Raw genomic sequence first — 12224 nt, 5'->3', positions numbered from 1 at the left:
TTTCCAGCAGAGGATCTGAAAGATGTTTCCACACGCTAATGAACTAGCCCTCGCGCCCCCATGGGCACATGTGAAAGGTTAGATGGGGAGGGCTCTGAGTTACTACAGGGAATTCTTTCCCAGCTGTCTGGCTGGTGGGTCTCACTCACATGCTCTGGGTCTAACTGATTGCCATATTTGGGGTCAGGAAGGAATTTTCCCTCAGGTCAGATTGGCACGGGGAGCAGGGTTTAACCTTCCTCTGCAGCCTGGGGCATGCTGGTTTGAACTAGAGTAAATGGTGGATTGTCAGTAATTGAAAGCTTTAAATCAAGATTTGAGGACTTCTGGATCTCAGCCAGAGGCTAGGGGCTATTGCAGGAGTGGGTGGGTGAGGTTCTGTGGCCTGCGATCTGCAGGAGATCAGACTCGATGATCAGGATGGTCCCTTCTGGCCTTAAAGTTGACGAGTCTGTTAGCGACGTGCTATAAATGGGGAGCGCGAGGTGTACAGTTGCCTCAGGGGTCCATTTGTGCCGAGTTGGACAGACAAACAAAGGCATCAAACAGCAACAGAGCCACAACACACTCAAAGCAGGACAAAGCAAAGGATAAAATGATGCAATTCACAGGTGTTGATTTACACCAGCGATTGCATGGTTAAGACAAGCACGCTGGACCGAATTCAGCCCTGGCGGAAGACCCACTACAGGCTACACAGCATGTGCTTACACGACAGCTGGATTTGCCTTCCCATCCCCAGCTTTGATAACACAATGCTACTACCACCCCCCAAGGTTTTTATGATGCTCATTTACGATTTGCATGATGGTAGCAGCTAGACACTGCATTTGAGATCAGGGACCCACTGTGCTGGGCACTGTTCAGCTCTACAATAGAGACACCCCCTTTGAGGCCAGGACTGTCTACACAGCAAAAAACCCCAGCAGTCTCAGAGCCTGGGTCTACAGCCTTGGGCTTGCAGGGCCGCCGTGTGGTGCTACGAACAGCTGTGTAGATATCCCGGCTCGGGCTCTGAAACCCATCCCTCTCTCCGGGCGTCAGAGCCTGGGCTCCAGTCCAACCCTGAACATCTACACTGCTAGTTTTAGCGTTGCAGCGGTAAAGTCTGTAGAGTCGGGCTTGGAGCCTCGCTGCCATGTGAACACACCCAAAGAGTTTACATTTTACACCACTTGGTATATCCCAAAAACGCTCTACAGACACGTACAAATTAGCCCTTACAACCCACCCCGGGGATACGGATTATTATCTCCATTTTACGGTGGGCAAACTGAGCCTGAAAGGTGCAATGACTGGCCCAAAAGCAGACAGCAAATGCACGGCGGAAGTCGGATGACATCCTCCCTCCCTTCCAACCCTGTGCCCATTTCTCAGACCGTCCTCCTTCGTTCAGAACGGGAGCAGTTCCTCCCTGGGGAGAGCTCCTGGTCGATTGCTGCTCAGGAGGCAGGTGAGTGGGAGGGCCCTGGCACCCCTGGGTATATAAATCCTACCCCCGGCACAGCCCACGGAAAGTTGGGCAGGAGGATTCATGCTGCTCCCAGCCACGGAATTCTTCGGTGAACTCACTTGGAGAAGCTGCAGGTCAAAGGGCCAGTGAAGCTCTGAGCCACTCTGATTAACACCCTGCACTCACAAAGGGACTTGGAGGGGAAAGAAATGACCGATGCTGTTTTAAGGCAATTAAGTCTCAGCAGAAATCAGCTTTGGCCTGGTGCTGATTTTCCCTTCTGGATGCCGAGGACGCATGTGTGGGTGAGACGAGGGAGAGCTCTTGGGAACACACAGCGCAGCTCAGGAGGGGTCGTGCGCGTTCGTGGGTGGAGATCGGCGTGGCGCTGCCAGTGCAACCTCCCCCACAATGAGATGGGGACCCAATACCGGCCCAGCCAGGCTGCCGAGACCGAGTGAAAGGCCCTTGGTGCAGCCAAGGGGAGGAGACCCAGAGGCATGTGCAGGAAACCCTCTTTTCCAGCTGCACTGATTGATTCCAGTGGGCTGATGGAAACAGTTCTACATAGGGGTTCACCTCCAGCTCAAGGAGCATGCTGGGAAAGTCAGCCACAACGTGATCATGCTCAGAGGTGTAGGTCCGAGTGCCCCGAGGGGGCAGGGAGGGGGAATCCTGCCACGGGTTGAGTTGGGGACGCAGGTCTGAGCGCCCTGAGGGGGCAGGGTGAGGGAATTGTGCCGGGGTGCGTTGGGGGCGCAGGTCCAAGCGCCTGGAGAGAGCAGGGTGAGGGAATCCTGCCAGGGGCGTGTTGGGGGCACAGGTTCGAGTGCCCCGAGGGGGCAGGGAGGGGGAATGCTGCCAGGCGTGTGTTGGGGGTGCAGGTCCGAGCACCCCGAGGCGGCGGGGGGGGGGAATCCTGCCACGGGTGAGTTGGGGACGCGGGTCCGAGCGCCCTGAGGGGGCAGGGTGAGGGAATTGTGCCGGGGTGTGTTGGGGGCGCAGGTCCAAGCGCCTGGAGAGAGCAGGGTGAGGGAATCCTGCCAGGGGCATGTTGGGGGCACAGGTCCGAGCGCCCTGAGGCAGCAGGGAGCAGGAATCCTGGCCCTAGTGTACAGGGTGAGCAGCACTTGGAGGCTGGCAAGGCGAAGCCGTGAATCCGAGGGGATTCAGTGGCGCGGCAATCAGTAAATGGGAACACAGATTCAGTCACCAGTGTCCAGAATTGCTGGGAGAGAGGCAGGAAGTCTCCATTCCCACACAGCCTTGCCCCAGGGACACTGACTGTCTAAGTGGGCTCACTCCTTCCTTTCAATGTTGTGATCCTCCCACGTCCTGCCTGACTTAGCAACTTCCTCCCCACCACCCGTCAGGTGCCCAACTCAGCAACCAGGGCTCCAGCGCCAAAGCACAGAGCCTGGGCGCGCCAGGCCATGAAGCACCATCCCTGCTAGCGGGTGGCAGGACAGACTAGCACGGTGCACCGGAGCAAGCGGCGTTGCCTGGGCGTGCGAGGGCTGCTTACTGTCCGAGTTCAGGAAGAGAAAGGCTCTCCGGCGAGGATCCTCCTCTTCCTCATCCATCTTCATATACTTGTAGAAGCCAAACCTGGGGGGCGGGGAAAGAAGCAAAGGACAACGTCGCTGAGACGTGCGCACACAGCTGCACTGACACCGGCCCAGCATCTGGCAAACCAAACCAAACCAGGGCACCTCTTTAGCTCCATATCGTCTCACCCGGCAGGACCAGAGCTGAGATCCCCAGATTCGTTTTACTCTGGGGCTCGGGGGCGAGGCCTGATCTGCCCACCTGCCGCTGCGAGCCCAGAGCGATGGGCTGCTCAGACACTGGGTGGCCCCCACATTTCTCCTCTCAATCTCTCGCTGTGAATAGGTAGGTAGAGGAAACATGCTTCCCTGCTCCTGGCGAGGCACCCTGCGGGGACGCAGGGGAGGGAGGGGCAGAGCTGATGAAAAGTGGGCATCTGCCCCTGGTCTGGCATTTCCTGAGCTGGCTCATGGGACGGGAAGGCTTCTGGCTGGAAAGGAGCCTGGCACGGGATGCAGAGCCTGAGGAATGGGCTCGGTGGGTACAGTCTGGTTCCCTAGGAAACAGGGTCCGTGTCTCAACCACCCTGTGGGAAGGCCCAGGCCCCCTCAGCACCCGGGCTGAGCCCCTGGCAGAGCAGGGCCAAGGCTCAGTGTGTGGTTCCTCCCTGCCAGCACCTGGGCTGGGGACAGAGATTCTCTGGGGCTGTCCCTGCCCTGGCACTAAGAAGCCCTATGTCCAGGGGCTCTCTCTGTCCTTAGCAGCAGTGCCAGCAGAGGGCCCCCGCTGAACCTCCCTGCCCGCCCCCCCACTCACTTCTCCAGGTAGAGGGGGGACTCTCTGTAGAAGCACTTGTTCTCCGTCTCCATGTGGGTGAGGCGGGTGAAGTCGTTGGGGTACACGAACGAGAGGTAGACCTGGGGAGCCAAGCAGAGGAGTCACCAAGAGTGTTTGCACTCCAGGGGCCTGGCGAGGTACGCGCACGACCAGCGTCCCCCGGGGGTGGCAGGAGAGAGGGGGTCCAGGCGTGGGCACGCCTGCTGAGGGCTCTGAGGACGTGAGGTTGTTGGCGCACGCTTCTTGGACTGTGGTGTCTCCTGGCAGAGAAGCCTGACGCTCATCAGCCCACAGCCCGAGCTGCCTCTATGACGCCTGCCAGGCCAGAGCTCAGGCGGCTCCATTGAGGGGTCCTAGAGCCAGCTTGGGGCAGGGGAGGGGACTGGAAGGAGAGGGCCCATTTCAGGGTTGGTGTCATGACTCGCCGGCATTGCAGCCGCCTGTGCCAGACAGGAACAGGGCCTGGATGGGCACTGCCTCAGAGGAGCAGCAGGCACCTGGAGCCAGCTGGTGCGTGCATTGGGAGGACTGGCAGGGCCCTGGCACCTCTGGAACAGGTGAGAGATGGGGGACTTAATGGGCAGGGCTGGAGGGCCGTAAAGGGGTCTTTATAAAGGGACCCTATTGGACGGTGCCCTCCCCTGTGTGTCAGAGAGCCCCACCCCTCTGCCAGCCTATCTCATTTCAGTCCCCAGAAGCACCGACAGATTCGACAGAGAGAGAGCAAAGACCCCTTTTCTACCAGCCTCCTTGGCAGCAGAGCGAGCCCATCAGCTGCTGCGTGGGTGAGGAGAAGGCGGCCAGGCTGCAAGGGGCGCCAGGGGTCGCGTCACAGCCGGTCGGTGGGCGAGCCAAGGGAAGGGTGCTCCCCACGGAGTGCTCTGCTGGCGCAGGGAGCCTCCCACACCGCAGCAGAGTTACTGGGAGCCCGTAGTGACTGCAAAGCCGGCAGGATACAGAACAGGGCCGCGGGGGCCCTCGTGACATGGCTGCTCCACGCACCCCCGACCCCCTCGTGCTGCAGCTCTGCCAACCTGTGCTTGGCCACGGCTGCCTTAGTCAGGGCTGAGTGGCGGAGGCCGGAGGAGCTGTGCCCATGGGCCTGGTCCAGAGCCCCAGAACCAATGGGAGGTTTTCCACGGCCTTGGGCAGGCCCTGCAGCCCATCCTGGGGGCACAGACACATGGGTCTCCCGGTGACCCCCACAGGGCGAGGGGCGGGAAGGGGAGCGGACACATGGCTGAGCTGGACACTTACGAACTGCAGGCCCTGGTAGCGGGCGATAGGGAAGTCCTTCACCACGTAGGTGGGGCTGTAGGCGCAGGGCACCAGCACGTTCTCCACGCGGGATGCCTCGATCTGGGGAGCTGGGCGAGAGGAAGTCAGGGCTTCGTCTGTGTCGCGTGGGGGGCCCTCAGCCACCCCCATATGCAGAGAAAACCCACATGGCCCTCTAGAGCCCAGCCCAACCTGGACGACTGACCCCGCCCACACTGTCCCCTATAGACCAGCCCAGCTCCTATAGGCCAGCCCAGACTATCCCCTATAGCCCACTGCAGCCTGGGCAACCACCCATCCCATCCCCTATAGTCCAACCCAACCTGGACAATCGCCCAGCCCAACCCAGCCCGGCCTAACCTTTATAGCCCAGCCCAGACCCTATAGACCAGACCAGCCCATCCTATCCCCTATAGCCCATCACAGTGTGGGCAACTGCCCATCCTATCCCCTATAGCCCAACACAACCTGGGAGACCACCCAGTCAAGCCCCTACTGGCCAGCCCAGACTAACCCCTATAGCCCACACCAGCCCCTATAGCCCATCCCATCCCATATAGCCCAGCCCGGGTCTGTGAGTGGCTCCTCACCAGGGCATGGAGCTGGAGGGGCACAGGGGGTCCCTGGGTACCTGATCCTACCCAGCCTCATTTCCTCGCCTTCTCTGCACAGACTAACAGTCCCTCTCCCAGCTTAAATCCCTGCCCCCTCCTGCCCCGATCTCCTCAGACTCCCCTGCCCCACTTACTGAGGAAGAAGGTGTCTCTGGGGTCAGGTTTGAGCATGTCGGCCCCGTGCTCGTCCCTCTGTGCCTCCCACAGGTAGCTCCCGGCGTGGCTGGCGAGGGACTGGGGGATGTGAGCCACGTGGTTCATCTTCAGAGGGGACTCGTCTGAAGGGGAGAACGACGAGAAAGGCCACAGTGACCCCAGGCCTTGACTCAGCTCTCATCGAGCCAGGCCCAGGGGCTCCAGGCCAGCTGGTCATGCTCTGCGGGTGAGAGCACCTAATGATCCCACGTCTACTCCTGGGTGACGGGGCCAGACAGAGATGTTCCATATGGACCCTCCCTAATCACATCTTTAGCACCAACCCCAAACCTCCTCACCCCACCCCAATCCCTCGACCCCAAAATAGGCCTCATGCCAATCCCCCATGACCTGCAGCTTTATCGCTGCCCTCAAACCCCATTACCTGCACCCCAAACCCTGCCCCATCCCCCTGCCCTGACCCCACCCCAATCCCCCCGCCCCATCCTGATCCCCTCTGACCCGCAGCTTTAGCACTGATCCTCAAACCCCACCCCATCCCGATCCCTTCATCTCAAACCCACCCCATCCCGATATCCCCGCCCCGAACCCCACCGCATCCCAATATCCCTGCCCGGAACCCCACCCCATCCCCATCCCCATCCCCTCCGAACTGCAGCTTTAGCACTGATCCTCAGACCCCACCCCATCCTCATCCCTTCACCTCGAACCCACCCCATCCCGACCCCCCACCATGAACCCCACCCCATCCCCCCGCCCTAAATGCCACCCCATCCTGATCACCTCCAACCTGCAGCTTTAGCACTGATCCTCAAACCCCACCCCATCCCGATCCCTTCACCTCGAACCCACCCCATCCCGATATCCCCGCCCCGAACCCCACCGCATCCCAATATCCCTGCCCGGAACCCCACCCCATCCCCATCCCCATCCCCTCCGAACTGCAGCTTTAGCACTGATCCTCAAACCCCACCCCATCCTCATCCCTTCACCTCGAACCCACCCCATCCCGACCCCCCACCATGAACCCCACCCCATCCCCCCGCCCTAAATGCCACCCCATCCTGATCACCTCCAACCTGCAGCTTTAGCACTGATCCTCAAACCCCATCCCATCCCGATCCCTTCACCTCGAAGCCATCCCGATCCCCCCACCCCGCTCCACCCCATTCCGACCCCCCCCCCCGCCAATCTGCAGCTTTAGCGCTGCCTCTTAAACCCCATCCCATCCCAATCCTGATCCCACCGGCCCCAAACTATGCCTCATGCTAATCCCTCCTGACCTGCAGTTTTAGCACTGCCCCTCAAATCCCACCCCATCCCCATCCCCCTACCCCATTCCGATCCCCCTGCCCCAACCCCGCCCCTTGGTCCAGAGGCTTCCACCCGGGCCCTTGCCGCCTCGCACTCCTTCCTGCAGGCGGTCGAGATGTCTGGAGCAATGCAATTCCACAGGGTAGGCCCCAGGCATAACACACCCGCTGGCCACCTTACAAACGTCCAGCATAGGCGCTTCTCGAGGAGATGCTACTGAGCTCTAGTGAACCGGGCCCTTGCCTTGTCCGGGGGGAGGGAGATGTGCCACCTGATAGCAAAGGAGGATACAGCCAGAAATCCACGTAGAGAGTCTCTCAGCAGGTATCATTTGTCCCCAGGCTCGCTCCGCTAGAGCGACAGATAGTCTAGCTGATTTTCTAACCGGTGTCATTCTTTGTGGGTAGTATGCCCATGCTCGCCTGACATGGAGGGGGCGAGGTCTCCTCTCCTTCTTGGAGGTTCAGGAAGCATATCGGTAAGTGAATCAGTTGGCTTACGTGGAACTCGGAAATTACCTCCAGGATGAATTTCAGACGGAGGTGCAGGGATACCTTCTCTTGACGAATATTAGCATATGGCGGGTCAGCCATGAGGGGCCCCAGCTCACCCACTCTCCTGGCCAATGTCATGGCGACCTTCAGAGACAGGTGGATCATTGAGCATGTGGCCAGTGGTTCCAAAGGTGGCCTCGTCAGCATTGAAAGTAAGAGACTGAGGTCCCACTGAAGCGTTGGCTCCCCTACCAGTGGGAAGGTCCCAGGCCGACCCTTTAGGGACCTGGTTAGGACTACCTGCTGGCTCTGATAGCTGGTTCCATTGCACCCAGGTACAGAAACATCTCCATTTGGCTAGGTAACATTTTCTGATAGACTCTTCCCTGCTGTGATTAAGAATAGTTTGAATGGCCTACAAACATGAATGCTGTAGGTCTGATGACCATCCAAATGCCAAATGGCGAGGAGAAGAGAGTCCGTGCTGGCATGTCTGATCCTGCCGTTCTCCTGAGTTAGCAGCCAGGAAGGGCTGAATACTGATGGGCTGACTTTTGCAGGAAGTCCGGAAAGCAAAACTGTCTGGGCCAATTGGTTGCAAAGAGGATGACTCATGCTTTGTCATGACAAATCTTCCCTAGACCCTGGGGGAGTAGTGGGATGGAGGGGAAGGCTCATCCAGGTCAGTAGGAGGGCACTGCCCCAGGAGTCCTCGCCTTGTGTGGCTCTGGAACAACACATGTTGAACTTCTTGTTCATCTGAGAGGCAAACAGGTCCCACAATGATGTCCCCCACTGAGTGCAGATGCCGTTCAGCCCTGAATTGTCACTCCCACTCGCGACCGGTGTTGAAATACCCGCTGAGGCTGTCTGCCAGTGAGTGCTGGGCACCACCGGGGTACGTCACAGAAACTGTACCATAGGATGATGCCTCGATGCATGCTAGCAGGCATTTTGCCCCTCCTGGTCAGTGGGAGGAATCTGGTACAGGCCTGACTGGCTGCTCTTAGTTCCAAGAGACTGATAGGCATCTCAGCCCCTCGGGAGTGGCTGCGATAGATGACCCTGCCTTCTCCGGGGGAGCATGTCTGTTACTGACTGGATTGGCCTGAGGCAACCATATTTTATCGACACAAATGGCCCTGCAGCCCCTGCGGTCGGTGGATCTGGATCCCAGCCACGTGACAGAGGTGTAAACTTCTGCTGTGCCGTATGGCCGGGGGCGAGCACACCTGCCTGCCACGCGTTTAACTACAGGAGCCAGAGAGAGCCGGGGCGCCCTAGGTAATGCGAGGTCAGAGCTGCAGTGAAAACGCTGCAGACAAGCTGAGCCCTGTGTGCTGGAGTGGGGATTTTCAGAATATTTTGGATGACTAGTGTGTGGGCCCCAGTTTCCCCTATGTAGGCCGTGGCTAACTAGACGGTGGGAAAGGATTGTTTACTTCTTGCAGAGACCCAGAGATACAGGCGTGACCGACGCCTAGCTGCTTGGGTCACCATGCCCATGGAGAGTCTCAGAAGACAATGGCCACTCCAATCACCCAGACATTTGGCACCTAGCTACAAAAGACCATGAATGGCCCGCCCTCCTTAGGAACCCAGCTGGGTGTGACCAACTGGAGAACAAAGGACTGAGGAGGGGCCAGGTGAGGTTGTTAAGTGTGGGTTGTTAAGTGTGGCAGGGGACACTTCTGGACTGGAACTAATGAGGGGTCACAGGGCTCTGGTCTGACCCACATGGGCTAGGCTGTAACTTTCTGTTCTCCATGTTAACAAAGGACTTTCTATGCTGTGTTCCAGATATCTAAGAAACCCTGCTGCTTTTACAGTGCTGGCTGAGAGTCACTCCAGAGTAAGGAAGCTGGGGGTGCATTGCTCCCTTTGGGCGTGCAAGTCTCCGGCAGGTGTCCCATCCAGGTGGACTCGCTGCAGGTCGGTCCCAGGTGGTGGTGAAGCCAAGTGGCTTGCCCCAGTGAAAGAGTGTCACCCTAAGAAGGGGTCTTACCAGGGACTGTTCCAGGACTGTACGACAGCACTGGACCTGTGGATCCGCGGCACCCTGTTTGTTGCACTAGGAGACTGTCCTAGCCTTCATACCCAGGGAGGAAGGGCTGGTTTGTTACTCCACGATCAGTCATTTCCCTTCAATAACTCTCCCGCTTTCGCAACCCTGCCCCCTTCTCCCACCTTGCATTCTGAGCGCAGGCTGGCTGCAGTCCCAAACCGTGGGGGAGGGAGGGAGCACGGGGGCAGGAGACACCCACATGCTGTCTGATAGCGTGCAGGAGGAAATACATGCGTGCACCATCTGTCTCGCCGGCACCTGTGTCGATAACCCAATTGCTCCACCATCCCTCTTCTCCACGTCGATCCTAGGTGTATCTGCGCCTCCTGTCTTATCAACCCCTTCCAGGGGACACTTAATTACCAGCCCCTTATGTAAGGAGAGCTGGGCCAGGATCTATTCATCAAGAGGCTCCTGCTGCCTGGCTGCATTGTGGGGGGAGCAGAAGATCTATAGATTTAAGTAAACTCCACACCGTCCATCCTCGCTTACAAGACAGGTCATCAGTGTTGTTGCAGATTTCAGAGTAACAGCCGTGTTAGTCTGTATCCGCAAAAAGAAAAGGAGTACTTGTGGCACCTTAGAGACCAACCAATTTATTTGAGCATAAGCTTTCGTGAGCTACAGCTCACTTCATCGGATGCATACTGTGGAAAATACATGTAGCCATGTCGGTCCCAGGATATTAGAGACAAGGCGGGGGAGGGAATAGCTTTTACTGGACCAACATCTGTGGGTGAGAGAGACACGCTTCCGAGCTACACCGAGCTCTTCTTTAGGTCTGGCCAGGGCCTGGGCCAGGAGCTGCTCGGCTCCCCTTTCTCCCTAGGAAGCCAGGAGGAGTGAGGGCCAGGAGCCCTAGGGAAGGCACCTTTCCCCAGGCAAGGAGCTCTGGGATGGGCTGTCCTGTCCAGGGACAGGGCCCTCTTGCCGAGAGCCAGCAGTGGGAAAGACAGCGCAGATCCTGACTGGCTGAGAAGCAATGGCTGCAGGGCAATAGCTCCTTCTCCTCATCCCCAGGGTGGGGGTGAGTCTGGAGGGGAGACCAAGCCACTCCCAGCAGGGGCCCCACCATGGCTGTCAATGGAATCCACCTGGCCGCAGGTGTCAGAGGGTGGGGCAGGCACTGGCATCTCCTCCCTTCCTGAGCTCAGCTCTTTGGCTGCCCACGGAGGTGGCTCCTGGCTGGGCTCTCTGTAGCGGAGGGCGGGGTGCGCTGGAACCAGCACTGCAGGACACTGTCGCTGTGCTGGCATCTGTCCTGTGATGGCGCCAGCCAGCCGGGCGCCACTAACTCCGGGCTGCCTGCAGGGTTTGCTGCAGCACTGGGGGAAGATGAGGGGAAAAGCGCCGACAGCTGGAATTCCTTCCGATTCAGCCCTCTGTGGGAAGCACATACGGACACACGCTCTCATCTTACCACGGCCACACGCTGCTCCCCAGACACGTGCCACCAGGCCTGCTCTGCCCTAGGACATCCTGCCGCACCAGCCTGATCCATCCCATAGCACTGTGCCTGCCCTGATCCGCCCCATAGCCCCACGCCTGCCCTGCCACACCCCACTGCCCCAGCCCTGATCTGTCCCATAGCTCTGTGCCTGCCCTGATCCGCCCCACAGCACCACGCCTGCCCTGCCACACCCCACTGCCTCAGCCCTGATCCACCCCATAGCGCCACGCCTGCCCTGCCACACCCCACTGCCCCAGCCCTGATCCGCCCCATAGCACTGTGCCAGCCCTGAACCACTCCACACCTCTACACCCGCAATGATTTAGACAAAATGCCAGAGTTGCAGAAAGCATCATGGAAAACAGAACATTTTTGGGGCAATTTTTTGAGGGAAGTTTTGGATTTCGGAAAAAAGGCCGTTTGTCGACAAGAAAACCATTTTGTGTAGAAAATTCCCACCGGCTCCCACGCTTGGCCTGCTTGCAGCTGTACCCAGCCATGCGGGCGCAGACACACTAATGACCGTACACGCGTGCTCCCACTGCCAGGCCTATGCTGGCACACCCACATGCACACGCCCAATCTCACGTGCTCTCGCGGCCATCCCTATCCCATTGTTCCCTCTGCTACGCGCTCTCCCCCACATGCACACGTGCACGAGTACATGGTCCGATGCGGGATCGCGCCTGTTACACGCACAGCCTGCCATTCCCACGGCACACGCACTTCTGGGCACATGCTACCCCCAAATGCCCGGCGGAGGAAGGGTAAGCGGATCTGGGGGAGGGCAGCATGCTGGGGAATGGCTTCACCTGTGTAGAGAGAGATGAAGGGGGAGTCGATCACCTCGAACTTCAGGCTAGGAAGGAACACTCGCCACTGGAAGAGAGAGAATGAGAATCACAGCTGGGGCTCGGGGTGTCACGCTGGCCCCCCTGCTGAAGAGGGGTCTGGTGTATAAGCAGGAAGCCAGAGGCTGCCCCGGTGCCCGCTCAACGCTTCTTCCCTCTGTGTC

General features: G+C 58.9%; 1 protein-coding gene across 2 annotated transcripts in view; it reads right to left on the bottom strand.

Moving 5' to 3' along the window:
* The window catches only part of B4GALNT4 (beta-1,4-N-acetyl-galactosaminyltransferase 4), a 125381-nt gene that overhangs the window by 12022 nt on the left and 101135 nt on the right, over positions 1-12224 (bottom strand). For both annotated transcript variants that reach the window (XM_037899494.2, XM_037899493.2), the window contains exons 9-13: positions 12022-12088; positions 5865-6008; positions 5096-5205; positions 3818-3918; positions 2979-3061 (exon numbers count right to left, since the gene is read on the bottom strand). In XM_037899494.2, the coding sequence (XP_037755422.1) occupies positions 2979-3061; positions 3818-3918; positions 5096-5205; positions 5865-6008; positions 12022-12088 (505 nt within the window). The remainder of the gene's footprint in view (positions 1-2978; positions 3062-3817; positions 3919-5095; positions 5206-5864; positions 6009-12021; positions 12089-12224) is intronic.

The sequence above is a fragment of the Chelonia mydas genome, chromosome 6 (assembly GCF_015237465.2).
Source record: "Chelonia mydas isolate rCheMyd1 chromosome 6, rCheMyd1.pri.v2, whole genome shotgun sequence".
NCBI lineage: Eukaryota > Metazoa > Chordata > Testudines > Cheloniidae > Chelonia > Chelonia mydas.
This window is presented reverse-complemented; position numbering and strand designations above follow the sequence as displayed.